This window comes from Podarcis gaigeae, assembly GCF_964106915.1.
Source record: "Podarcis gaigeae genome assembly, chromosome: 10".
Classification (NCBI taxonomy): Eukaryota; Metazoa; Chordata; class Lepidosauria; order Squamata; family Lacertidae; genus Podarcis; species Podarcis gaigeae.
The window spans coordinates 700,661-728,555 of NC_139686.1; the positions used below are offsets into that span (position 1 = coordinate 700,661).

Sequence of the window (27,895 nt, forward strand, 5' to 3'; positions counted from 1 at the left end):
ACTGGACACAGTATTCCCAGTGTGGTCTGACTGAGACCGAAGAGAGCAGGACTATTACTGGCAAAACCTGTTGGTGTTTCGCAACTTTCTGACTAGTTGCAGGACCTTAGCCAGACCTAGCAGAGTAAACGCAGAATCCACGGAAGCAATTGGCAACTTGGCTGCAGACAGGATAGACAAAGCAGGAACCAGGAACTTGTTTTGTTGTTTAGTCGTTTAGTCTTGTCCGCCTCTTCGTGACCCCCTGGACCAGAGCACGCCAGGCCCTCCTGTCTTCCACTGCCTCCCACAGTTTGGTCAAACTCATGCTGGTAGCTTCAAGAACACTGTCCCACCATCTCGTCCTCTGTCGTCCCCTTCTCCTTGTGGCGTGCATCTTTCCCAACATCAGGGTCTTTTCCAGGGAGTCTTCTCTTCTCAGGAGGCGGCCAAAGTCTTGGAGCCTCAGCTTCAGGATCTGTCCTCCCAGTGAGCACTCAGGGCTGACTTCCTTCAGAATGGAGAGGTTTGATCTTCTTACGGTCCATGGGACTCTCAAGAGTCTCCTCCAGCACCAGAATTCAAAAGCATCCATTCTTCGGCGATCAGCGTTCTTAGTTAGGTGTTTATTATATACAGTACAGTGGACTATTTACAGGAACAGAACACGGATCTTTTGCTAGCTCTCTCTGACACGACTCACAACTCCTACACTGACACAGAACAACTGAACACTGAACTCTGAACTAACACATTCCAGTTAGTAGGCCATTAATTATCACTTCCTTGAGAGAGCTTGACCAGTCAGGGAGCTGTCTCCATGCCTCTGTTATCACCAGGCAGACTTACTCTTTCAGATTGCCTTCTGGCTGTCTGCCAAACCTTAATGGACTCTGTGTGAGTAGGTGCACGTACACAGTTTCCCAACAACTATGACTTCCCTTGACCTGGACACAGGTGGATGCAACCTAGAATAGCATTAGCCTTTTTTGCTGCTGCATCACACTGTTGGCTCATGTTCAGCCTGTGGTCCACCAGGACCCCTCCATCCTTTCTGAGGTCACAAAGGCCAGACTTGCTATGGAGCTTCTCCCCTTGGAATCCTGGGCCAGCGTCTCCCGCAGGGAGAAAAACCTATTCCTCTCTTCCTCCCCCCTCCCCACCGCCCTCAGAAGCCTCTCCCATGGCCCAGCCGGCCAGTCGGTGGGCAGCGCAAGGTCCAAAGCGGGGAACGGCCTGTTGCTGATGCCCTCGGTAGCTCCGCCCCTCCTGCGCAGCCATGCAGATTGGGTTGGTCAACTGGACAGGCGGGTATCTGACTGGGGAATGCTATGGCGATGGCGTCAGCGTCTTGGGAAACTCACTGGGGAAGAAACAGGTATCCCCCCGGAAGCCTCAAATGATGCTTAATTTTCTCTATTTGAGTTCTGTTCCAGAATGAGTGCTATCAGCCAGTGTCAGATTTGGGGCTGTTTTCCACTGAATTGCAATGGTCAGGCATGTCCAAAGTCCGTTTTAGGGGGCTAATCCGGTTGGTTTAATCTGGCCCCTGTGCCAGTTTATTTCCTGGGTGTAAAATGCTTTATAAAGTTCAACAACTTTATAAGGTCAACAACTTTGGCCAGCCCCCGACACATGTTCACTTCATCACATCTGGCCCTCTTTGAAAAAAGTTTGGACAGACACCCCTGCTAATGGCTATCTATGCTGCCAAGGTCATATATGACCGGTTCTTCTGACTATCTATCTTATCTATGTTAATACCATCAAAAAACAGTGCTTAGTTTCCTTTTTAGTTGCTGTTTTATACGATACGATAATCTTTATTGTCATTGTACCATACAGAACAATGAAATTGAAAAAATCTACATCAGACATTCAAAAACCCACAAGCCAGCTATCCCAGCCTGGTTAGCCCCTAAAAACTCTGATACCCCATAACTGAATACAATATACTCATATAAAGACTACCTTAGTAAAGGTATAGGGACACCTGACCACTAGGTCCAGTCGTGGCCAACTCTGAGGTTGTGGCGCTCATCTCGCTTTACTGGCCAAGGGAGCCGGCATGCAGCTTCCGGGTCATATGGCCAGGAGGACTAAGCCGCTTCTGGCAAACCAGAGCAGCGCACGGAAATGCTGTTTACCTTCCTGCCAGAGCGGTACCTATTTATCTACCTGCACTTTTGATGTGCTTTCGAACTGCTATGTGGGCAGGAAAGACTGCCTTACACTGTGTTTAAAAACCAAAATCGCATTTGGATAGAAACTGTTTCTCAGGCTCTAGTCCTGGTCTTTATAACCCTGTATCTTCTTCCGGAAGGCAGAAGCTGAAAGAGATCATTTCCGGGGTGCGCACTATCCTGCGCTATCTCTGCAGCTTTCTTATGACACCTGGAAGCATAGATTGGATCCAAGGTGGGAAGAGTGCATCCAATTATTCTCTCCGCAGTCTTTACAACCCTGGACAGCATTGGTTTTTCTCTGACCGTGCAGCTCCCAAACCACACACACAGACCATAATTTTAATAATAATTTAATAATAATTTATTATTTATACACCGCCCATCTGGCTCGGTTTCCCCAGCCACTCTGGCCAGCTCCAAACTGAATTAAAAGCACAACAGAACATCAAACATTAAAAGCTTCCCTAAACAGGGCTGCCTTCAGATGCTTTCTAAATTTTGTTAATGTTGTAATGTTGTTCTATGGATGATGAGTGCTGTAACATTTCTGAATTCTGTTGTAACGGTGCTGTTTAGCTTATTTCTTTAGTTGCTTTGTTACTAGCTTTTCATCGATTGTTTTGCCAATGATTTGTTAATTGTTCTGTATGATTTGTGTCATATTTGTGATTTATTGCTTGTAAGCCACTTTGCGATTTGTGCGAATGGCGCAGAAATATGATAAATCAGCCCAGAGAAATACCCAGGGACATTTCTTTGGGATCTGTTATGTACTGAGTTGAATAGGATCCAAAAGGATTGGTCCTAGAACAATAGGGTCCAGAATGCAGCAGTCTGATTGATCCACAGGAGCCACCCAATCCAGCTCCAGGTGGGAGTGAATCTGCAACCTGATTGGCCTACCGGTGAATCCCGGAATTAGCCAATCACGTGGGGCCCATTATGTAAATAATGTATATAAAGCAGACATTCTGGGGGAACTTCCATTCCTCCTCACCGCTGAACAAAGAGCATGAAATCCACTCTCAGGATCCCTGCTGACCTGCCCCTCTTGTCCCCTGCAGACCTGGGACCTGGAGGTGACCACGAAGCCCGGGAAACTGACGGTGGCCGTGCTGAGGGGCCACCAAGGGCGCTGCCTCCTGGTGGACGCGGATGGCACCGTCCGGTGCGGTCACCCGGCCTCGGGGCGGCAGAGCCAGTTTGTGCTGGAGGTGCACTCCAGCGGGGCCTGGAGCCTCCAGCACCTGGAGAGAAAGAAGTTCCTGGAGTCGGACGGGGAGGACGTCTTCTGCGTCTGCAGAGAGCTGACGCGGCGCCACATGTGGATGCCCCAGCTGGCCATGCATGCGCACGTGGTCCTCTTCAACCCCAGCAGCCGGCTGTACGCGCGCACCGACCCCGAGCTGAACCGCGTCTGGGTGGACACGCCGGTGCCTTACTGCGAGGAGTGCGGCTTCGTCCTGCGGCTGCGCTGCGGCGTCTGCCACCTGGAGACGTCCAACCACAAGTTCGTCTCCCGGCTGGAGAAGCTGGCCAAGAAGCCCTCGGCCGAGACGGCCTTCCACCTGAACCTGAGGCCCGGCTGCCTGGCCTTCCTGACCGACAGGGAGGGGCACATCCTGTACCCGCAGGGCAGCCGGGGGCTCCTGTGCCTCGGAGACTGCCCCGAAGACAACGAGGAGTGGTTCGTCATCAAGAGGTGCCCGCAGTGGGTCAGCCTGAGGACCAGGGCCAAGAAGTACATGGGCATCCTCTGCGGCAAGTAAACCCCGGGGGGAGCAGCAGGGGCCAGGCTGGGGGCCCAGGGCTCTTTGTCTCATGTCAGGGGTGATTCAGCTCAGATTTGGGAGGGTGTGCTCGATGACCCCTGGAGGTCCCTGCCACAGTTCTCTGCTTCCATCTACGTCAGTATTGTCAACCCTGGCTGGCAGCCACAGCTCTCGAGGGTTTAGGCAGGGTCTATTCCTATCCTTCCTGGCTGTGGGGACTGAACCTGGAAGCTTCTGCAGAATATTAAAAACATGATAAAACATCAAATGTTAAAAACTTCCCTAAACAGGGCCGCCTTCAGATGTCTTCTAAAAGTCAGGTAGTTGTTTATTTCCTTGACATCTGATGGGAGGGCGTTCCTCAGGGCAGGTGCCACTCTAGGGAAACAAGAAATGTTGTACTTGACTGCTCCAATGGATTAAAAAAAGGTAAAGGGACCCCTGACCATTAGGTCCAGTCGTGGCCGACTCTGGGGTTGCAGCGCTCATCTTGTTTTATTGGCCGAGGGAGCCGGCGTACAGCTCATGTCATGTGGTCATGTGGCCAGCATGACTGAGCCGCTTCTGGCGAACTAGAGCAGCGCACGGAAACGCCGTTTACCTTCCCGCCAGAGCGGTACCTGTTTATCTGCTTGCACTTTGACGTGCTTTTGAACTGCTAGGGTGGCAGGAGCCAGGACTGAGCAAGGGGAGCTCATCCCGTTGCAGGGATTCGAACCGCCGACCTTCTGATTGGCAAGTCCTAGGCTCAGCGCAACCCGCGTCCCATAATCCAATGGATTACATCCCACAAAATCCTGGAGAGACAATGCTGCCAGCCAGTGTCCGGAGCTAGATGAAGCCGACTCAGTGCAAGGCAGCAGCTGCCCGTGCTGCACCCGCTGAGCTGCTCTTCTCTCCCCTCAGACTCAGAGGTCTACGCAGGCTCCAAAAAGGCGACCCCCATGACCACATTCCTCTTTCATGTCAGTCCCGATGCCCAAACCGTGCAGCTGAAAGACATCAACCACAAGTACCTGGCGCAGGTAAGTTAGGGGCTCCTCCAACCCCAAAAGGCTGGGTCCAGGGTCCCTGTGAGGGCCAGGAGGTGGGGTGCCCAGCCCCACAGCCAAGTGGTGGAGGGGCCACCTTGCTTTTGTCCCCAAGAGCATTATCACTTGCTATATCGGGGGACGGGACGACTTTCATTCCCATGGGGCAGAGTGGCTGGTTTTCTCCTCCCCCCCCCCCCACTGACCTGGGTCTTCTCTCCCCAGAGGGAGTTCCAGAGTGTGATGGCCGATGGCTGTAGCAAAGAACCTGAGACCCACTTCAGCATCCTGTGGCATTATGGGAAAATCTTCCTGAGGGCGCTCAACGGCCGCTACCTGGGCACCCTCCCTGTCGGGCTGGTGGTCGCCAGAGCCGTGCAGCCAGGTGAGGAGAAGGGGTGGGGGAGAGAGGATGAGCCACTCCCTGAAACAAGGAGGGTCTCTGGCTGGGGGAGGTGGGGCGGGAAGGAAGCATCTCCCCAGGAGTCCCAAGGAAACCCCCTGAGCTTATGCCATGTCTCACCTGCCCCTGCTGGAGGGTGAGGAGTCTGGCCTGGCGGCCCAGCTGGTGTAATGCCTGTAGAAATGCAAACAGATGCTAGAAGAGGATATATTTATTAGATATTATCCTTCCTCATGTTTGTGTCATCCCTTTGCAGCTTAAAAGGGAAGCGTTTAAACCAGGGGTCAGCGACCTTTTTCAGCCGTGGGCTGGTCCACCGTCCCTCAGACTATGTGGGGGGCCAGACTATATTTTGAAAAAATAATAATGAATGAATTCCTATGCCCCACAAATAACCCAGAGATGCATTTTAAATAAGAGCACACATTCTATTCATGTAAAAACACGCTGATTCCCGGACTGTCCACGGGCCAAACTGAGAAGGCGATTGGGCCGCATCCGGCCCCCGGGCCTTGGGTTGCCTACCCCTGGTTTAAACAATGATTATAAGCTATTTGCCAATATACTGCCTGACCGAATGAAAGGAGTTTTGGTAGAAATTCATCCTGATCAGGCTGGTTTCCTACCAGGATGCCAGATGAAGGATAATATAAGAAATATAACTGATGTGATAGAATATCTGGAGGTCAGAAATGAGAAATAAGCTGCTTTAGTGTTTATAGAGGCTGAAAAAGCCTTTGATAATATTTCATGGGCCTTTATGAAGAAGATAATAGAAAATATGAATCATGACACTGACAGTATTGGAAAATAGCACTTACTCACTCAGAATACTTGTTGGAGAGTAACAGAAACAGCAGAGTAATGAGATTAACAGAGACAGGCAGGCTTGAAATGGCGATTCAGTTGTAAAGACGTACTGAAGTCTACCTTAAAACGGTGCCTGAGCGTTGGAGCTCTGACTTAAGGAGCTCCCTTTTTGGAGCTCCCTTTTGCTGGCAGATCATAAAGCGATGGGGAAAGGGTGTGCCCAGGCAGGTAAGAGAATATATTGCTATGCCCTCCTCTGCCTGCCAGGGCACAGTGTGGGGAACGTGTCTTGCAGATTTCTTTCTAGCAAACACGCAGGAAAGCTCAGAGAGCTTCAACTCATATTTTGCAAAACCTGACTTGTTGGTTTGGACTGCACTTTAAATACCCCACACATCCCGCCCCTTCTGGCTCTTTTGGAAAAGGGGTCCTCCTCCACCCCCAGACCTCAAAAGCAAGGAGAGCAGCCCCCGTCCTCGCGGCTGCAAAGAAAAGTCTGGAACACAGGTCTGCCGATGTCTCAGGGACCCGGTCTCCTTGCCCGCTCCCAGCTGACCTCCTGCCCCGTTGCATTGCAGGACCCCACGAGGAGTTTGGCCTGCGCCTGGCCAACCGCTCCTTCCTGCTGCTGCGCGGCTGCTACGGCTACGTGGGGAGCTCCTCCTGCCACGAGGCCCTGCAGTGCAACCTCCTGGAGCCCGACTGCATCGAGCTGCTGCCCTGCAAGGAGGGCATCTACCACTTCCAGAGTAGGTGAAGGGGGGGACAGGCCAGGGGGGCAGGCCCAGGGTCCATCTGGTCCAGCATCCTGTTGCTCCAAAGGGAGACCCATAAGCAGGATTCGAGCACAAGGGCTGCTCTCCTCCTGCTGTTTCCAGGAACTGGTACAGTCATACCTCGGGTTGAATATGCTTCATGTTAAGCACGTTCAAGTTGCGCTCCGCAGCAACCCGGAAGTAATGGAGCACGTTACTTCCGGGTTTTGCTGCTCGCACATGCGCATGCGCTCGAAATGACATCATGCGCAGACGTGCCGTCGCTAGTTACATTTGCTTCTGGGTGCGAATGGGGCTCCGGAACAGATCCTGTTCGTATCCAGAGGTATCTGGTTCGTATCCACTGTATTACGAAGCATTGCTGCCTCTGAGTGTAGCAGCAGAGCAGAGTCATCTTGGCTACTAGCTATTGAGGGATGCGGGTGGCGCTGTGGTCCAAACCACTGAGCCTCTTGGGCTTGCCGATCAGAAGGTTGGCGGTTCAAATCCGTGCAATGGGGTGAGCTCCTGTTGCTCTGTCCCAGCTCCTGCCAACCTAGCAGTTTGAAAGCACACCAGTGCGAGTAGATAAATAGGTACCGCTGTGACGGGAAGGTAAACGGCATTTCCATGCGCTCTGGTTTCCGTCACGGTGCACCGTTGCACCAGAAGCGGTTTAGTCCTGCTGGCCACATGACCTGAAAAGCTGTCTGTGGCCAAACACTGGCTTCCTCAGCCTGAAAGTGAGATGAGCGCCGCAACCCCATAGTCGCCTTTGACTGGACCTAACCGTCCAGGGGTCCTTTACCTTTACCTTTACTAGCCATTGATAGCCCTCCCGCCTGTGAGTTCCTCTAATTCTGTTCTCGAGCCACCCCAATCGGTGGCCATAGTTGCCTCCTGTGGCAGGGAGTTCCACAGTTGCATTGCGCAAAAAAAGCCATTTCTTTCACCTGTCCTGAATCTCCCAACGCCTGTCTTTTCCGCCGTCGTTTCACTTCCCAGGCCGTGGCAAGAGCTTTTGGTGCCTGACTTCGGAAGGGACCTTCAGCCCCTGGGGAAAGTTTGCCTTGAATTTCTGCGTCGAGATCCGAGGAAACAACCTCCTGGCGGTGCTGGGTCCCAACGGATACTTCCTGCGTGCCGACCGGGAGGGCTGCCTCGTGGCCGACAGCGAGGAGGTGACCTGCGAGTGCCTCTGGGAGTTCTAGGCCTCAGGCAGGTGAGAAGAAGGGTGCAGTCGCCTTGCCAGGGTTGGGAGTGGAAGAGGCGGGGGGCCCGGCAGAGATGGGAGGGGAGAGACATCCAATGCTCCTTGCTCAATCAGCCACCAGCACAGACCCCGGACCCCACTGTGGCACCTCAGGGGGGTGAAGTTTTTGGCTTGCAGATCCCAAGATGCTGTTCAGCCTCCCTCTTGCAGGACTCCCCTGGAGGTCTTTCTGCCACCCAAAGGCTCCAGGACCACCCACTGTGTGTCAACAGAGGCAGAAAATGGAAGCAATTATGTACATTCAAAAACTGAAACGTTTGGCTTCAGAGATGCTCGAAAACTGAGGTTCTACTGTGCAATAAAGCCCAGAAAAACTTGGAACCAGTTTCCCTATGAGGTGGCCTGGCCCCACTTGACCCCATTGATTGGGGGGGAATAATAATAATAAATAATAAATAATAACAACAATTTATTATTTATACCCTGCCCATTTGGCTGGGTTTCCCCAGCCACTCTGGGCTGCTCCCAACCGAAAATTAAAAACACAATACAGCATTAAAAACTTCCCTAAACAGGGCCGCCTTAAGATGTAACTGGTGCTCCCACAGGGGACACATAATACCCGTTTCTCATTGGTAAGAACTCACATCATTTTGTGTGGCAGCACTTTGGAACTCCCTGCCTATTGATATCAGGCAGGCACCTTCTACTGCGTTTTCCCCGGCACCTGCTAAAAACATTTCTGACCAGGCCTGTGGAATGTGGAGGTGTTTCTTCATCTGTTTTTAGTTTATTGCTGGATTCATCCTGCAAGCGCAGGGGCGCCGACTTATAAAAAATATTGGGGGGGCCCATACCGGGGTCCTGCCCCGGGAAGTTTTCTAAATTTTAGATGAAAATTAGTGAGTTTTAAAGTTTTTTAAAAGTATTTTAGAGTCATATGATCAACATTAGAACCCCGAAAACTCAACTCTCTATAACTCCACACTCCGGGAAACTCGACAAGCCTGAAACACTTTTTGGCTTTGAAAAAAGAAACAAAACATAAACACGCACGGTATTTTCGTAAAAAGCTAATTTAATTTACAGTAACAATTATGCTTATAGACTATTACAGAGCAGTGAATATATAGCTCTGAAAAGACTGAAATGATATTTAAATAAATCCTAAACTATCATTAAAAGAATAAAACATAAAATATTGCTGTCGCACAGTAATAGCACTTTGATTAATAAGTGAAATAGCTAATTTAAGCTTACATTGAATAAGTCTGAGGGTTCATTAAATAAAAATAATATCTCAAAGTTAATGCTTTAATACAGTTAATAAAGTTAATACAGTATGCCTAATACTGTATGTAAATAACGGGCTTTAATTGGGTCTTAAAATATTAAAATACCCTAAAATACCCTAAAAATATTTAAGTATTTGAAAATAACTAATACAGTACTATAGTAATATAGAAATACAGTACTAAACTAGTACTAATATTTCGAAACTGAAAATTTAACATTCTGTATGTATTTAATTCTCTATTTTATAAAGATTTTTAATATCTGACAGTGAGTTTGGAGTAGCCCAATGCAAAAATCCTGAGGATCCATGTGGATCCGTGCTTTGTAACCACGTTTTTGCACCATTGTGACCCCAGGCCACAGTGGGTGCGTGATTTTTTTGGTGCAGGCTGTAGCCATGGACATGCTATGTTATCTGATGGTGAATTTGGGGTGACCCAGTGCAAAGATCCTGTGGATCCATGCTTTGTAACCACGTTTTTGCACCATTGCAGCCCCAGGCAACAGTGGGTGCGTGATTTTTTTGGTGCAGGCTGTAGCCATGGACATGCTATGTTATCTGATGGTGAATTTGGGGTGACCCAGTGCAAAGATCCTGTGGATCCATGCTTTGTAACTACGTTTTTGCACCATTGCAGCCCCAGGCAACAGTGGGTGCGTGATTTTTTTGGTACAGACTGTAGCCATGGACATGTAATGTGATCTGATGGTGAATTTGGAGTGACCCAATGCAAAAATCCTGAGGATCCATGTGGATCCGTGCTTTGTCACCACGTTTTAAATGGGGAGGGAAGGAAAAACACAGAAGGGACAAGAAGCACAAGAGGGGTGTGCAGAGAAGCAGCTGGCTAAGAATGCAGGGGAGGAGTTTAACGGGGTGGGGGGGAGGAAAGGAAGGCAAAAGTCCCCCCCCCAAGCCAGCCCTCTCTCTCTCTCTCCCACCTGCGAGTCCCTAGAGCATGGAGAGGAGGAGGTGGTGGGCTGGAGCCTGCAAGCAGTGTGACTAGGAAAGAATTAGAAGGAAGGACTCGATCCTTTCCTTAACCCTCTGCTTGCCAAGAGGGCAGGGGATTCCCTGCTCTTTGTTGAGTTTGAGCAAACGCAGCAACAGAAGCGGGTGGGCAGTAAGACCCTGAGGCAGAATGCAGGAAAGCAGCAGCTTCCGCCTTCCCTCCGACCGCCCAATCTTATTTTTGCCTGATTTTTGCCCCTGCGCTCCGGCGAGTCAGCTCCAGGGACCACACATTCGCTCAATAACACAGACATTTCCCCTTACTTTTTAGGAGAAAAAATCTGCGTGTTATAGAGCGAAATTTACGGTAATAATTTTCTTAAATTATTGGGGGGGCAGAGCCCCCCCAAACGAATTTTTAAGGGGGCTCGGGCCCCCTCAGGCCCCATGGAGTCGGCGCCTATGTGCAAGCGTATTGAAGAGTTGCGCTTACTGACAATATTATTGTTTCAGCCTTTTTGTAAGTGTGTGTGTGTGTGTGTGTGTGTGTGTGTGTGTGTTTTAGATTCAAGCAGTGTTTAAATTTTATGAAACAAATGAATTGCTGGGGTCTGGGAGCCTTGAGGTCCCGTCCCAATCTGTGAATCTATGATTTTATGAACTAAACCAGGCAGGGTTCTGGCCCCCAGTGGCTCTGGCAGGGCTAACCAGGAGGTCATTGTCCACAGGTATCTGCAGGAGAGGAGGAACAGAAACCCAGCAGAGTCCTTGTTGGGCCACCGAAAATGTCCGAATGCCTTGGCTTTCTCTCCGCGGCCTCATCCGTACTCATCATCAAGAGGCCTGGAAGCAGCAGCAGAGGAAAAGGAGGGGGGGCTCTTCCCTCCCACCACAAAGGGGGCCTCACCCGCTGCCGTTCTCCCTCATGGAGGTGACGGGGCAGATGCCGCCAGAGGAGGATTTGGGGCTGGGGTGTGGCTCCTCCCCCCTTGCAGGACCACTCAGGTGTCTTCTGAAAAGGAGCAAAAAGCAAAAAGACCCTGGCCTCTGTCTGTTTTGATGGGGGGGGGGTGTCGTGGGCTCCACAGGGACAGGAAGGGGGGGAAGAAGGGCAGGCAGGTGGGGTGCCCGCATGATTTATTTGGGCCAAGGACAGATCCCTGAGCCCAGATGCAAAACCGCCCAACAGAGGTGCCCCAGGGCATGTGCAGAGCGTATGTCCCGCTTCAAGAAGTAGTTACAACGACCAGCCCCTCCACCACCGACTTGGGGTGGGGACACTGGTGGAGGAACAGTGGGGCGCACCAACGGGGAGGGGGGTACCATTGCGGCCGCCCACCCAGACACACGCCGCGCATCCTCCCACCATGCCGGGTGTCACACCCCCACAGGCAACGTGCCACGCTCCCAGGACGCGTCCCAGCCATGCCCCCACCTGCTACCCGCCCTCAGTGCCGGACCATGCAGCTTTGCCATGGAGGGTGGGGGAGAAGGGCACCCAGCCCAGCCTCATCAGCCCCAGAGCTGCACCCTAAGCATGGGCTCCTCTCCTCACCTTGCCCAGTGGCCCTTTCCCAAAAACTCTGGGGGAAGGAGGCAGCTGAGCTGTGGAACTCCCTCCCACTGGAGGCAGGGATGGGCACCAACTTGGGTGGCTAAAAAAATGAGAGGCACAAATACAAGATGGGTGACACCTGGCTTGAGAGCAGTACATGTGAAAAGGATCTAGGAGTCTTGGTTGACCACAAACTTGACATGAGCCAACAGTGTGACGCGGCAGCTAAAAAAGCCAATGCAATTCTGGGCTGCATCAATAGGAGTATAGCATCTAGATCAAGGGAAGTAATAGTGCCACTGTATTCTGCTCTGGTCAGACCTCACCTGGAGTACTGTGTCCAGTTCTGGGCACCACAGTTCAAGAAGGACACTGACAAACTGGAACGTGTCCAGAGGAGGGCAACCAAAATGGTCAAAGGCCTGGAAACGATGCCTTATGAGGAACGGCTAAGGGAGCTGGGCATGTTTAGCCTGGAGAAGAGGAGGCTAAGGGGTGATATGATAGCCATGTTCAAATATATAAAAGGATGTCACATAGAGGAGGGAGAAAGGTTGTTTTCTGCTGCTCCAGAGAAGCGGACACGGAGCAATGGATCCAAACTACAAGAAAGAAGATTCCCCCTAAACATTAGGAAGAACTTCCTGACAGTAAGAGCTGTTTGACAGTGGAATTTGCTGCCCAGGAGTGTGGTGGAGTCTCCTTCTTTGGAGGTCTTTAAGCAGAGGCTTGACAACCATATGTCAGGAGTGCTCTGATGGTCTTTCCTGCTTGGCAGGGGGTTGGACTCGAGGGCCCTTGTGGTCTCTTCCAACTCTATGATTCTATGATTCTATGAAAAGGGGATTGGGTAAATCCACAGAGGAGAGAAGGGATATGGATGTCTCCTAGCCAGGATGGCTCTGCTCTGCCTCCCCAGTCAGGGGCAGCCATGGTTCTGAATCCCAGTTGCCGGTGTTGTAAACAAAGATCTGTCCTTTTCCCCTTATGGGGGATCCAAGAGTCCTTACGTAGGTTCCCTATTGGTAGGAGAAAAAAACAGAGGCCAACCAGAGAGTATTGAGAAGCAAAGCAGCTAGTAAGCCTGATCTTTATTGATCTGTTGTGAGAGGGTGCTCCCCTCACACGCAGGAAAGGAGGAGGACCTCGAACAATGGCGCACAAGGCCTTATATAGACATTTTTTGTTGTTGTTTAATAATATTTATTACTTTTACAACAATTTAAACACTACAAAGAAAAAACAAAAAAGACAAAAAACAATACAATACAGTACAAAAGAAACTAACAAAACACAACAAAAACAATTTAAAAACACATCAAAAAGACAAAAAAGGAAAAAAGAGGGGGGGAAGTTTCTATATCTTATCTTCCTTTCACCTATTTCCATGACCTCCTCACAGCTCCCTTTTTGTATTCCACTTCTATTAATTATTTCAGCAATTCCTTTCCATCTTCCCCTGTTTTCTATCCTATAATTATCTTAATACATTTTAACCTTATTTTTCCTTTAATACTCTACTAAAGCCATATCACTTCATTCCAACATTCTTCTAGCATTCATTAATTTTACAATATTTCTGTAAATATACTTTAATTTTTTTTCCAATCTTCTTCCACCGACTCTTCTCCCTGGTCTCGGATTCTGCCAGTCATTTCCGCTAGTTCCATATAGTCCATCAACTTCATCTGCCATTCTTCCCTGGTGGGTAAATCTTGTGTCTTACAATACTTCGCGATGAGTATTCTTGCGGCTGTTGTTGCATACCTTATATAGACATTTTAAATTCCCTGCCCTGGAGCTCAAGACCACCCCTCCATACATCATACATACATCGCAGAAGCGGTGTAACCCAAGACCACCACCCCCAGATACATCATACCTACATCACAGAAAAGGCAGTCTACAGCAGAAATCTAAGTGACTTGTTTATCTCATCTGCCAGGTTACCTATTTAATGGTCACTTGATTGGCTTGCCTGGGGAGCCTGGCCAGTCTTTTGTAATTATAAATACTTAGTTCCTGAGTCAGGTCACAGGCTCAACCTATTCAAACACAGACAGACATACCCTTTAGATAGGATTTGTGAAGGAAAAGACAGTGGGGAGGCTTTTCCATTTTCCTTTGACCTTGCAGAGAAAACATTTGGGAATCAAAAATGGTTCCAGGTCGGTCCTCCTGTGCTGATCCATGTACCTGCTTGGTTGGTACATTTATTATATATCTAAGACCTTAAAATTCTTATCACACTGGAAACTGCGGGAGAGGAGAGTTGCTCTTGCACTTGGATCCTGCCCGCTGGTTTCCCAGAGGCATCATTCTGGCCACTGTGAGAACAGGAGGCTGCACTAGATGGGCAGTTGGAATGTGAGATTTTGTTTTATAAAATTGGTTTCTTCCCTCCCCTTCTGTAATTTGCCTCTTTTGGGGGCGAGGATTGGCCAGCAGGGAACTCCCAAGAGCCTCCTAGGCAGCTGAGGGCCCTGGCTTGGGCCTGGGAGGGGTCTTCCTTCCCCTGCCCCCTTGCCTTGCCAGGGATGCCTTGCCAGGTCTTGGGCATGGAGCCCCTGAGGTTCTTGCAGAGAGAAAGGCAGCGTCTCTTGTAATAACTGGCAGACCAATGAACACGGCAGAAATATATTGCAGAAATCACACATGATTAGAAAACCCTCCCTCTGTCCCATAGCTCAAATCCAAGAGGTCCCCATGTAACATCCTGCCCTCCTTGGGAGTCTCCAGATACTGGATGAGTGCAAGAGAGGCTGAGGGGAAAGAAGGAAGAAGGCATTGCAAGGCTGAGGTCCTCTGAGTCTGTCTCAGAAGCACCCACAGAAAGGAGGGTGGGGCTGAGGAGGGCACCCAGTTTGGGGCTACAGACAAGGGACAGCCCAGTAGGCAGCCACCCCCAAACCTGCAGCTTCCAGCCCCCAGGCAAGACAAGCAAGAAAAGAGGGGTGGGGTGGAGGTCCAGGGAAGAGAGGGGCAAATGCTTCCTGCCCAGGAGGGTCTCTCTCCTGCCCCATAGCTGCAGCAGCAACACTTGTGGGGTGGGAGGGCTAGGAATGGTCCTTACAGCCGTGCCCTGGGCAGGGGGCTCCCCACAGGCAGCCATCACCTCCCCCTTCTCTTCATGCTGCTGCCTTTGATGTTGTTTAGTCATTTAGTCGTGTCCGACTCTTTGTGACCCCCTGGACCAGAGCACACCAGGCACTCCTGTCTTCCACTGCCTCCCACAGTTTGGTCAAACTCATGCTGGTAGTTTCGAGAACACTGTCCCACCATCTCGTCCTTTGTCGTCCCCTTCTCCTTGTGCCCTCCATCTTTCCCAACATCAGGGTCTTTTCCAGGGAGTCTTCTCTTCTCAGGAGGTGGCCAAAGTATTGGAGCCTCAGCTTCAGGATCTGTCCTCCCAGTGAGCACTCAGGGCTGATTTTCTTCAGAATGGAGAGGTTTGATCTTCTTGCAGTCCATGGGACTCTCAAGAGTCTCCTCCAGCACCAGAATTCAAAAGCATCAATTCTTCCGCGATCAGCCTTCTTGATGGTCCAGCTCTCACTTCCATACATTACTACTGGGAAAACCAGAGCTTTGCCTATACGGACCTTTGCTGGCAAGGTGATGTCTCTGCTTTTTAAGATGCTGTCTAGGTTTGTCATTGCTTTTCTCCCAAGAAGCAGGCGTCTCTTAATTTTGTGGCTGCTGTCACCATCTGCAGTGCTATTCTCCAAATCATGCCCCCTCAATACATACACACATTATCCCAAAGGATTTTGCTGTTGGCCCAGCAGCAGCCCAGCAAGAAGGTTCTGGAAGGATTAGACAAATTCATTGAACAGAGGGCTATTGATGACCTTCCAGGTAGGAGGGCTCTGCTTTGCCCTCTTGGGCTCGGATCCTGCCTGCTGGTTTCCCCTCACTGGCCACTAGGAGAAGAACAGGCTGCCGGACTCAGCAGACCCTCCTTGGGCCTGATCCAGCCGGTTCTTCTCCAGGTCTTCTGTGCTGGCAGAATGTCTCAGTTCAGTCTACGCAATGTCTTTTTGGAGGAAGTCAACACAGCACGGAGAATCCAGACCCTGGAGTCCTCAGGGAGGCCCAAAGAGCAGCAGGTGTGGGCACACCCCACGGCGTCTCTTCTAGAGCAGATATTCCCAGTGGTCTCTCTGGGCCTGGGCTGCCCCCCAGAATCCGGCTCCCTGGTCCTTGGGGAGGAGGCACTGGCAGCGGCCCAGAGCTGGCAGGGCAGAAGGGGCTTCCAGGGCCCCAGACAGCTGAGGATGCGGGGAGCCCCACGACAGGAGCAGCCCCTGCAGACCCCAGCCCTGCAGAGAAAGAGCCAGGGGTCAGGCGAGGGTTAAGGGCCCTTGTGAAGAGTGGGCCCCTCTTGCTTCTGGTGCCCCAAAGGAAGGGGCGCTCGAAGGGCAACTGACCCCCTGGCTGGTGATGCCCTCCTCCTATCCCATGGGGGGGTATGGGTAGGAGCCAAAGCAGCTGGAGACCTCTCTTACCGCAGAAGGGCTCCGTCCAGGCACAAGGTGGGGGGCCAGGTGGATGCAGGTGGGGCGGGAAGGTTTTGCAGCCGCCGGCTGTGAAGCGAGGGGCAAGGCTGGGAGGAGAAGGCTGTGGAGGCAAGAGGAATCATGGAAGGGACCCCAAGGGTCATCTAGACCACCCCCTGCACCACTCCCTGGCCCATCCTGCTGTCCCCTATCTTAAAGTTGTAGAGTTGGAAGGTACCTCTGAAGGTCCTCTAGTCCAACCCCCTGCAATGCAGGAATCACAACTAAAGAATCTGTCAGGCTTCGGGGAATCGGCAGTAGATAAGAAGATGAAAGAAAGGGACTTCTTACCAGTTAGAAACTTTAAGAACCACAGCGAGAGAACAAAGAGCCCATCTCCTAGAAACGGCGGTGCTCCCAATTAAGGATTACACCCGCTTCTGTCACTATTAACCTACGTCACTCCTACGTCTTGTAATCTGATCTTGTGCTTTCTGTTCTGAGACTTTCTGAGCTCTTCTTGACCTTGGGGAGAGCGGAGGAATGCTTTCCAGAGAAAGTGGATCTGTTAACCCTCTCCCTCCCAGTGCTTCTTCTCCTAGCTGTTCCCCATCCGGTATTTCCCAGCTTCTGCCTTCTGAACTATGCCCCTCTTCAAACCACTGTTCCAAATCTATACTGTCCTCCTGTTCCTGGGAAGATTCAGGATCCAGATCAGGAGCAGAGGGAGGCTCCCACCATTCCTCCTCAGCCCTCCTCAGCAGGGTCCCTGACAGAACCCCTGGCAGAAGCCACCCAACCTCTGCTTGAAAACCTTCAAGGAAGAGGAGTCCAATCTTGGGACTTCTGGGCACCCACCTACCTGGTGGCAGAGGGCAGCGGCTGTTGGTGCGTCAGAGTCGGCTGCAGCAAAGACTTGGGGGGCTGGTGCCGCAGGAGGGGGGCAGCACTCCCATGGGGGTCCTAGGAAGGAGAGAGAGAGGGAGAGCTGTCTGCCGCCTGCCTCATGGCTCCCAAGGAGGGTTTGTTCTGCTTGCTCTCCCCACGGCTGCCAGGGGAAACTGGGAGAGCAGCTGCCTGCTGCCCTAGGGGTCCTGCCCCACAGCTCCTTGTCCCTCCCAAAAGGCCCTAAGAGGAGAAGGGTGCAAGGAAGACACAGGAGCCACGGACTCATGGGGGGGGAGCCTTGTGAGAAGTCAGTACACAGACTTCTCTGTGAAGCCCCCCCCCCTCTTAGGGCAGGACAAGAACACCTGGAATTGGGGAGGGGGTCAGGCCAGAACCTGCGTGTCCCGTGTCCAGCGTAGCCTTGGCCTCTCGCTGTTGCCTCGCTCTCCGATTTGAGAACCAAACCTAGTGGGAATGAAGACAAAGTCACAGGCAGTCTGGGTTGGGGCCACACCCTGCTCCAGAACTCCCGGGAATCCCATGAAGCTGAATGTCAGAAGCTGCAGCACAGGGCTCACCTATGGAACTCACTGCCACAGGAGGCAGGGGGAGTTGCTCTTGTGCTCGGATCCTGCTTGCAAGGTTTCCCTCTTTGGCCCTGAGAGAACAGGATGCTGGGCCAGAGAGGACATTGGCCTGATCCTGCAGCCTCTTTGCATTGTTATAGGAATTCTAAGGTCTCACATATAAAAAAATCATATGTTCCTAAATTTACAAGGTGAACACATAAGTATATAAACCAAGTGTCTGAAATAGTACAGGAGAGCCACCCTGAAGCCATTTTGACTCTTTTAGCAACCTCAAATATTCTCTGCAGTGAGGAAGGAAATGAGGAAGCCTCCTCATTGTCCCTTTGCTCAAATCCTGCCTTAAGGGCATATTTGTGACCTGTGACCTGGATTCAGGAACTAAATATTTATCATCTCCAAAGGAATGGCCAGGCTGCCCAGGTAAAGCAATCAGTGACCATTGTCAGGTATCCTGACAAACAGGATTTCTTTGGTTGACTGCCCCCTGTGATGTGTTTCTGTTGGAGACCTCCTCCTTCTGTGATGTATGCATGATGTTTTGGGGGGTGGTCTTGAGCTACAGGGGAGGCAATTTAAAATGTCTATATAAGGCCTTGCGTGCCATTGTTCTGGGTCCCTCCTCCTCTCCTGCGGGTGAAGGGAGCACCCTGCTGCAACAGATCAATAAAGATCAGGCTTATTAGCTGCTTTGCTTCTCCATATTTTCTGGTTGGCCTCTGTTATTTTCTCCTACCGATAGGGAACTTACTTAAGGACTCTATACAGGTTCTTAGGTACCCCATACGGGAAAAGGAGCAGTTGTGTTTTCTTTTCCTATAACAGCATGTTCTTATGTTTTCAGTGTTTGGGTGAGGATCCTGTGGCTCTGAGGTTGCTTTGCACAGTGGGGAGCAAAGCCTTTGTCCCGGGTGAGGGTGCAGGCAGCAGGAGGAGCTTCACTTACTCTGATGGTGTCGGCTGGGAGCCCAGTAGCAGAAGCCAGCTCCTCCCGGGCAGCCGTCTCTGGATACGGCCCTCTTTGGAATGCTGGAAGAAAGTTTGGGAATTACATCCAGCTGCCCCCCTTGCCCCAGATCCCAAAGCACCACACTGTGATTGACAGGACCCCTCAGATGGAGATACAGTGGTACCTCGGGTTAAGAACTTAATTCGTTCTGGAGGTCCGTTCTTAACCTGAAACTATTCTTAACCTGAAGCACCACTTTAGCTAATGGGGCCTCCTGCTGCTGCCGGAACACGATTTCTGTTCTCATCCTGAAGCAAAGTTCTTAACTTGAAGCACTATTTCTGGGTTAGCGGAGTCTGTAACCTGAAGCGCATGTAACCCGAGGTACCACTGTACTGCTGTGATGATGACCGTGGACCAGGGGTGCCCAAACTTTTTACAAAGAGGGCCAGATTTGAACATGCATGAGGGCCGACCAAAGTTGTTGACCTTTTTTTAGGATTAGTCAGCACAAAATTGCTCACCATGCACGAGATAGCGGATGGATGGGTCCTAGAGCCGCATGCAGGGCGCATGCGCAAGTTGCCCAACAAAGAGCTGGGCGCATTGAGGGATGATCGTGGGGTCCGAAGGGAGCACACTCCCCACCCGCAGGCAACCTCAGCCTGCCTGCACGCATGACCTTGGGGTGCAGGGCACACTCCCCCTCAGAGACAAAGCCACAGCTGTCTGAACATCGTACCCTCTGTCTAACCTTTTGCAGTCTCAGTAGTCTGCGGTGTCCTGTCTGTGACCTTTGTCTCTGAGACCTTTTGTCTCCTTCGCCACACACTGTGCAAGGGGAAAATGACGCGGTGGAAACAGGTGCCAAAATAACTTTGTACCACCCCACAATCTTGGGACCGGAAGATGTGTAAAGGTCACAGCCCCAAATGTATCTGCCTGGGTTTGCATATTTGTGTCAATAAAAGGAGGCTCCACAGAGCTGGCCGGCAGCTTGCTTGCAGCTCACCTGCATTATCAACTCCTGCCTCATGTCCATCACTTCAGCGCATGTGCAAGTGCGTGAGCAAGCAGCAGCACCTGTGGGGCCAGATTAAAGCTACGGGAGGGCCAGATTTGGCCCGTGGGCTGGACTTTGGACATGCCTAGACTCTCTGCCTCCCCTCGGAAGCACCCAAGAGGAGACAGGCTGCCTTGCAAAGCCCCTCCAGGTCCCAAGCGGAAACCTTAACCCTTCAGAGTCCTTGCCCTTGTGGGGGCCCTGATCCTGCACAGCCCCAGGAACTCACCTTGTTCCAAGACCTCCAGCTGCTGCTTGGAGAAGACAGTGCGGCTCCTGTTCCTGCTTGGCTTGCCTGCTGTGGGGGGCCTCGCCACCTCCTGCAGCCCCTCGGGGGGAGCCGGGGCCTCTGTCCTGCCCTCTGAACCCTGTGGACTCCTCTCCCAAGGCAAGGTGGGACCTGCAGAAGAGAGGGAGTGCAAACCAAGTGTGGGTGTCTGTGCAGCGAGATCCCTGGAAGCAGGACCCATAGCAAGTCACAGAATCCTACAATCGTAGAGTGGTAGAGTTGGAAGGGGTGCATTTTAAATAAAAGGACGCATTCTACTCATGTAAAAACACACTGATTCCCAGACCGTCCACAGGCCAGATTGAGAAGGCGATTGGGCGGCATCCGGCCCCCGGGCCTTAGTTTTCCTACCCACGTCCTGAAGCCTTTTCACAACATCTCTGACCTGACTGCAGCGGCTTGAGGAAGGCAGCCTGCTCTGCGAAGGGCATTCCCACTGGCAGACTTCTTAGGATTCGGTTGATGGAGGACACCTAGAGAGGGAGGGAGGAAAGAGACAGTGGCTGGAAGGGGCCCCAAGAGTCAGGCTCCAATCCTGACACATTCAGGAGGATCACACTGCAGAGCCAGAGGTGGTGTGGTGGTTAGAATGTCAGACTAGGACCTGGGAGAGACTGGGGATCGAATCCTCCGCTCGGCCATGAAGCTCAGTAGATGTGGCCTTAAGGGACCGGTCCCTGCCTCTCAGCCTAACCTACCTCACAGGGCTGTTGTTGAGATTAATTGAGGTGGAGGGGGGGGACTGTGTATCCCACCTTGAGCTCCCTGGAGGAAAAGCTGGGATAGAAATGCAGTAAATAAAACAAGAAATAAATAAATTGCACTCGGTGCAGCCATAACATTTGGGGGTTGGGGGTTGTGAAGTCTAACAAGATTTCCAGTTGGCAAAGGCTCCGTTCAGAGCCAATGGCACCAGACTCCATTCTCGGAGGCACTGCCTGTGGAAGGGGTACCCAGCTACATCTTTCTCCTCTGGTGCAAGAGGGGCCCCCCTGCTCCTGCTGCCTCTGGACAGGAAGAGTGGGTTGGGGGGTCCCCTGCCTTCAGCCCCACAGCTCCTCACAAGAAGGGGTCTACCCCTCAGTGCTGGGCGCTGCTGGGCTCAGAGGCCGGACAGAGCTCAAGAGATGCTCTCTTACTTCGCGGCTTAAGGCCTGTCCCTGGCAAGGAGCAGAAGGCTGCCTGCGCTCCTGGAAGGTGGGGAGAATGCTAGGGCCCCCTGACTCCTTTGCCACTGTTGGGCTGCCCTTTCCACAGGCCTTTGCTTGCACCGATAATGGGATTCATTTCTTAGGAGGTGGGGAATCCAGAGGAGGGACCCAACCAGGGCATCTAGTCCATCCCATCAGCGCTATGCCTGCTAACATTCTCCCACCCAGTGGCACATGGAATTATTGTGGGGGGGGTGTGCATCACATGATTCACCTTGGCACATGTTTCCTGCTGTGTAAAGAAAGACAGTCACGCATGCCTTGATTGCATTGAAATTCACTTGGGAGCGGCTCTTGGGAAGAGATTTATAAACGAAACAGCACATACATGGCAGGCTCCCAGCCCCAGCTTCTCGGTGCCCACAGGTAACCCACCACCCCGAGACCTGCCCTGCCGCCAACTCACGGCAACTCACACTGGGCATCCTGTTGGCAGCGCAGGCCCCCTCCGCCTGCAGCTGCCCTCTAATCTCCCATGCAAAGAGGGATGGCTGTTCCCACTTCAGCTGGGCAATCCGGGCCACAACCTCCGGTGTGGATGTCCGAGGGCGGCTCCCTCCCACGCCCTTTGGCTGGACGGCCCCCGTCTGGTAGTAGCGGGTGAGGATCTTGCTGACACAGCCATTGGAAACCTGTGGTGTAAAAACAGGGGAGCGAGGAGCAATGAAAGGTTGCATGGAGAGAGAGAGAGAGAGAGAGAGTTGGGGGGCTTATGGGGGTTGGCTGCCCCCCTCCAGCTGCTTCAGATTGTCCCCAGCCCCTCAATCCCACCCCTCCTACTTAGCAACCGTCCCCTTTGTTGTTGGTTTTGAGGGTCTCTCTAGCTGATGCCCTGAGTCCCTTTCAATTCTTGGGGTCTGGTTAGTGGGGGTTAGAATCTAGCTAAGGAGGCCACCGAACTAGTCGGACAAGTTTATTTGCAAGACAATGACCTCACCTGGCCTCTTAAGTGTCCTCATCAGCATCCCAAAATAATGATTTCAGCAAGAGCTACAACTAAGTGAGGGAGCCCTACGGGTCAATGGGAGGGCCTTTCCTCCACCCCCTCACCTAATTGGGGGCACAGATGGCTGCAGGTCCCTGTTGGTTCTGCAGGATGTCTTGGCAGCTTTCGATACCATCAACTGTGGCATCTTTCTGGGCTGCCCTGCCTAGTTACTAGGTGCAGCAGTTCTCAACCTGTGGGTCCCCAGATGTTGTTGGACTACAACTCCCATCATCCCTAGCTAGCAAGGCAAGGCCACAGATCAGGGATGATGGGAGTTGTAGTTCAACAACATATGGGGACCCACAGGTTGAGAACCGCTGAGGTAGAGGAACAAGAGCCAGAGCAGTGCGAGAGAGAGCTGAGTTGGGAGCAGGCTGGAAGCTGGAGACACAGAGACGTGTTTGCTCTGCGCTGGATCCAAAGCTGTGAATAATGGAGAAGCAAAATCTGTTGGGGGTGTTAATGCTGTGGGCCCTTCCATCCTATGTTCAGGGTGTATATCTGTGTAAATAAAACCAGATATCCTAAAGTTGTTGTTGTTGTTGTTGTTAAGTCGTTTAGTCGTGTCCGCCTCTTCGTGACCCCCTGGACCAGAGCACGCCAGGCACTCCTGTCTTCCACTGCCTCCTGCAGCTTGGTTAGATTCATGTATATAGCTTCGAGAACACGGTCCCACCATCTCGTCCTCCGTCATCCGCTTCTCCTTGTGCCCTCCATCTTTCCCAACATCAGGGTCTTTTCCAGGGAGTCTTCTCTTCTCCTGAGGTGGCCAAAGTCTTGGAGCCTTCAGGATCTGTCCTTCCAGTGAGCACTCAGGACTGATTTCCTTCAGAATGGAGAGGTTGGATCTTCTTGCAGTCCATGGGACTCTCCAGAGTCTCCTCCAGCACCAGAATTCAAAAGCATCCATTCTTCGGCGATCAGCCTTCTTTATGGTCCAGCTTTCACTTCCATACATATCCTAAAGACACCACCGCAAACCTTCATTCCAAGATTTAAAAAATCCTTCTAGTAGCACCTTAGAGTTTCAGTATATCTGAAGAAGTGTGCATGCACATGAAAGCTCACACCAATGACAAACTTAGTTGGTCTCTAAGGTGCTACTGGAAGGAATTTTTTAATTTTGTTTTGACTACGGCAGACCAACATGGCTACCTACCTCTAACTTCATTCCAAGGAAACAGAAGCTGGTTGCAAGTGCTTGGAAACCCTGGAGCCTCTCACTGCTCAGATATTGGGGGTGGTGTGTAACAAAGAAAATATCAAATAATCTGTCCATGAAGGCTATGACTTGGCCTTTGCTGCTCTTCTGCCGGGAGAGCTAATGGCCCCGCTCCCTCTGGCTTCCCACCCTCCATCTCATTTTTACCTTCAAGTGACGGGAGATGTCTGAAGCACGCAGCCCACACGAAGCCAGCTCAACAATTCTCTTCCTCTTGAAGTTGGGCAGGGGACAGCCATTCACGAAGGGCCCCCCCAGCTGGTTCACACCACTGATCCCTGCAAACAGCCCAGAGAGATGGCTTACACCCCTGGCTGTCCCCCAGAGAGCAGGCAAGGAAGGGGTGTCTTCTGGGGCCATCCGGAGTCTGATGCTCAGCTGCATGTGGTCTTAGTCATGGTGTTGTTATATGGAAGAACGGGAATGTAGGAAAGCATTTGAAAATAATGTTAGCACATTTAATTTTAAGAACATGTGGAGAGCCAGCAGGATCAGGGCATTGGGCCATTCAGTCCTGCCTCCTGTTCTCACAGATGCCTCTGTGAAACCAGCAGGCAGGATCCGAGCCCAAGAGCACTTCTCCCTTCCTGTGGTTTCCAGCAACTGGGATTTTGGAAGCATTGCAGCCTCCAGCTGTGGAAGGCAAAGCACAGGCATCTTGGCCATTGACAACCCCTGGAATTTGTCCGATCCTTTTTTAAAGCCATCCAAGTTGGTGGCCATCACTGTGGCAGGGAGTTCCATGGGTTAACTCTGTGCTGCATGAAGAAGGACTTCCTTTCCTCTCTCCCAAACCTTCAAACATTCAACTTCATTGGATGCCCAGGGGTTTTAGTGCTATGAGGGAGGGAGAAAAACTTTTCTGCCTCCTCTTGGTTTGAGATATTAACCTTATGTCATCTGCAAATCTGACATTCCCTCTGTTCTGTCACCTGAGTCAGGGGTGGGGAGCTGGAGCCAGCCAGTGCTGGGTTAGGGTTAGGATCCTTAACTCCCCCACCCTTTGCAGGTCAACTTTGAATCAGTTTGGAGGAAGGTGTTATTATGACTTGCTAGATCAAGAAACACTCTGCAGGGCAGTGGGGAGAAGGCTCGATTTAGATATTTCAATTCACAACCTGACAGGTCAGGCTCTCAGATCACTGGGCAGAAATGCCAAGGCTTCTCTATGGCACACCAGGTGCCTAAACAGAGATCCCCAGCTTGTCAGGGAGGCTCCCTTTACCTTGGTGTTGCATTGCAGGACAACCCCGGCAGGATAGCTTCAGGGATTCTACAAGAGAAAAGCATTTATTTAGTTAGTAAAGGTAAAGGTACCCCTGCCCGTACGGGCCAGTCTTGCCAGACTCTGGGGTTGTGCGCCCATCTCACTCAAGAGGCCAGGGGCCAGCGCTGTCCGGAGACACTTCCGGGTCACGTGGCCAGCGTGACAAAGCTGCATCTGGCGAGCCAGAGCCACACACGGAAACGCCGTTTACCTTCCCGCTGGTAAGCGGTCCCTATTTATCTACTTGCACCTGGAGGTGCTTTCGAACTGCTAGGTTGGCAGGCGCTGGGACCGAGCAGCGGGAGCGCACCCCGCCGCAGGGATTCGAACCGCCGACCTTTCGATCGGCAAGTCCTAGGCGCTGAGGCTTTAACCCACAGCGCCACCTGCGTCCCATATTTATTTAGTTACTGTCATTTTATTCCATTTTCCCCAGAAGCCTCTCAAAGTGGCACCCACCTTGGGCTGGGATGGCTTTCCTTTACTCCCGTTCTTGCTTGAGAAGCAATTGGTGGTTTTTGTTCCTTTTGCCAAGAGGAGGGTTCCTGAGGACAAAGACTCACTTTCCCAGGTGTGTGTGTGTGTCTCCTTCCCTGCTTCTTTGAAGCTGCCTCCTTCATGGATCTTATTCCGGGAGGGAGCCTTTGGAATGCCCTGAGACTGTGGGGTGGGGGTGGGGGGAAGCAGTTGCTAAGAAAGGATTCTGCATTGGGGGGGCAGCATCTCCTTGGGGACTTATTTCTCACTGCTCTCTTTCTTCCAAGAGGGAGGCTTCGATGTGATCTGAGGGGTGACATAATAGCCACTTTCAGACACGGGAAGGTGGAGCAAGCTGGTTTTCTGCTGCTCTGGAGGGCACGACCCAGAACTGATGGATTCACATGACAAAGGAAGGCGATTCCGACTAAACAGTAGGAACAACTTCCTGATGATGAGAGCCAAGCCACAGTGGAACTGACTCCCTCGGAAGGCGGTGGACTCTGTTGCGTTGGAGGTTTTTCAACAGAGGTGGGATGGCCATCCGTTAGGGACGCTATAGCTGTGATTCCTGCATTGCAAAGGGCAGGACTGGATATCCCTTGAGGGTACCTTCCAATCCCACAATTCCAATTCTACAACTTCTGCTCAGAGAAGCACTTCCCTTGGGACAGCGAAAGTGGAGAGGGCCTTTCTGTCTGGCGTGCGGGGGGTGGGTGGGGGCTCTTGTTGAACCCCAAAGCCAGATGCCGGCGGGGAGGCAGCTGATTCTTCGCTCCGTACCCACCCCACCCGCTGCAGCCTCCTGGCCGCGACCCGTCAGGGCTGGGGCAGTGGCGGCCGGCGGCCGCGGCGTTTCAGCACCATCGCGGCGCGGACAGCGGCCCCAGGTCCGCCCTTGGCGGCTCCCTTCGCTTCTCCTCTCCGGCGCCAGAAGCTGCTTGGGACGGGGCGGGAGCGGCCGCAGGAGTCGGGGCAGCGCCACCCTCCGCGGGAGGCGCCCCTTCTCCCGCTTGCCTCCCCGGGACCCGGGGCGACCCGCCAGCTTCCAGCCACAGCCGGCAGCATCCCTGTCGCTTTTACCTGGGCTGCGGATCCGACGCTCGCCGGGAGCTGCTCCTTCCTTTGAGACGACGCGACTTCCCCCACAAACCCCAGGCCCGGACGCGCCGCTGCGGATTTGCCCCTCGACGGCTGGGACTCTGGCTGCTCCTCAGCCAGCGGGGCCAGGCCGAACTCCTTCGCCAGCCGGTCTCTTTCCCCGGCTGCAGGATGCAAAAAGAGGCCAGCTTGGCCTCGCCAGGGGAGGGGAAGGGGCGCCCTGCCCCCACCGACGCCTCCCGAGCTGGCCCAGATGGCCCGGGACTTGCCTGGCGGAGCTGAGCCCTGCCAAACTGCCCAGGACAATATTTGATGAGCAAATAGTGGGGGCAGGCGGTTCTCCCCCGGCCTGGGCACCCAGCAATTGACCCTCATTAGCCCCCCCCCCCTCCATGCCGCCGCCTCCCCTCCCTCCCTCCCGGGCTCTCCACCGAGCAGGCTGCCTCGGAGGCGACCATCTGGTCCCCATTACACATTAACCACGGCGCCCTCCCGCTTCGCCAGCCCCGACGGAAGGGAGGGAGGCACAGGGCTGGCCGGGTTCCCTGTGGGCCCTGCACCCCGCAGGGGGGAGGGGAGGCTCGTGGGGAGCCTGGGGGCAACCACGCTGTAGCCCGGATCCCCCCTTGCCCCTGTCCCCAAAAGGGAGCCGGAGCGGACGCGCCAAGTAGCAGGGCGGCGTGCGTAATGGCACCGAAGGTGGTAGGCGAGAGCCCTGCAAGCTGGTGTCGTCCTCGACATCGAAAGGGGCCGGGGACAAGGGCTAGAAAGCTCCCCCCTACCCGCCCCCTCCAACTCGGAGAGCCAAGCCAGCAACTGGGCCGAGTCGGCTCCTGCTCCGCGGTTCTGCAAGGCGGTTCTCTCCGGGGCGCACGGCGGCAGGAGGCGCCTCATAGCCGGAACAGGCGCTTCTTCCACAGTCCCAGCTTGGGAGAGCCTTCTGGAGTAGCACGGGGGTGGGGGGCTCGGGAAAAAAGTGTAAGTGTGACACCCTTCCCAGAGCCTGGATGGAAGGAGCTGCTGGAGGCCAAGCGGAGGCGTCTAGCCCTGGCCCGACGGGCGTCCCGGGAAGTGGCGCCCGAAGAGGCGACGCTGTGCCTGGCGCGCTCCGCTCAGAACTTCACCCAGGGCGGCGGAGAGGAGCGAAGGCGAGAGACTAGGGACACAGGAAGCTGTCTTGCACCGAGTCAGACCACTGGGGCCATGTAGCTCCGTACTGTGTGCACTGACTGGCAGCGGGTCTCTCCTAGCTTAAACTGGAGCTACCTTTGGGCATTGAAACTCGGGGTCCCCTGTCTGCAGAGCGGGAGCTTTGCCGCTGAGATGCGGCCCATCCCCAGCCGCGGAATCTCGACTGCAAGGCGTGGAAATGGGGGTCCTGAGACGGGCCAAGAGAGAGAGA

The 27,895-nt window shown here is 52.8% G+C and overlaps 3 protein-coding genes and 1 long non-coding RNA gene across 4 annotated transcripts in view; 1 reads left to right on the forward strand and 3 right to left on the reverse strand.

Annotated features, from left to right (window-relative positions):
• The window catches only part of LOC310826287, a 430,259-nt gene that overhangs the window by 53,484 nt on the left and 348,880 nt on the right, over positions 1 to 27,895 (reverse strand). The window lies entirely within an intron of this gene.
• Positions 1 to 27,895, reverse strand: part of GCC1 (GRIP and coiled-coil domain containing 1) — a 451,035-nt gene that overhangs the window by 7,955 nt on the left and 415,185 nt on the right. The window lies entirely within an intron of this gene.
• On the forward strand, positions 1,085 to 11,435 carry FSCN3 (fascin actin-bundling protein 3). Its single transcript, XM_083701077.1, has 7 exons — positions 1,085 to 1,357; positions 3,230 to 3,926; positions 4,844 to 4,962; positions 5,194 to 5,353; positions 6,760 to 6,930; positions 7,942 to 8,158; positions 11,126 to 11,435. The coding sequence occupies exons 1-6, from the start codon at positions 1,259 to 1,261 to the stop codon at positions 8,145 to 8,147; spliced, it is 1,452 nt and encodes a 483-aa protein (XP_083557203.1). The 5' UTR covers positions 1,085 to 1,258; the 3' UTR covers positions 8,148 to 8,158; positions 11,126 to 11,435.
• Positions 20,276 to 26,525, reverse strand: PAX4 (paired box 4). The gene is made up of 5 exons (XM_083701031.1): positions 26,476 to 26,525; positions 24,874 to 24,921; positions 23,778 to 23,926; positions 21,855 to 22,070; positions 20,276 to 20,700 (listed from the first exon to the last, which is right to left on the reverse strand). The coding sequence occupies exons 2-5, from the start codon at positions 24,884 to 24,886 to the stop codon at positions 20,575 to 20,577; spliced, it is 504 nt and encodes a 167-aa protein (XP_083557157.1). The 5' UTR covers positions 24,887 to 24,921; positions 26,476 to 26,525; the 3' UTR covers positions 20,276 to 20,574.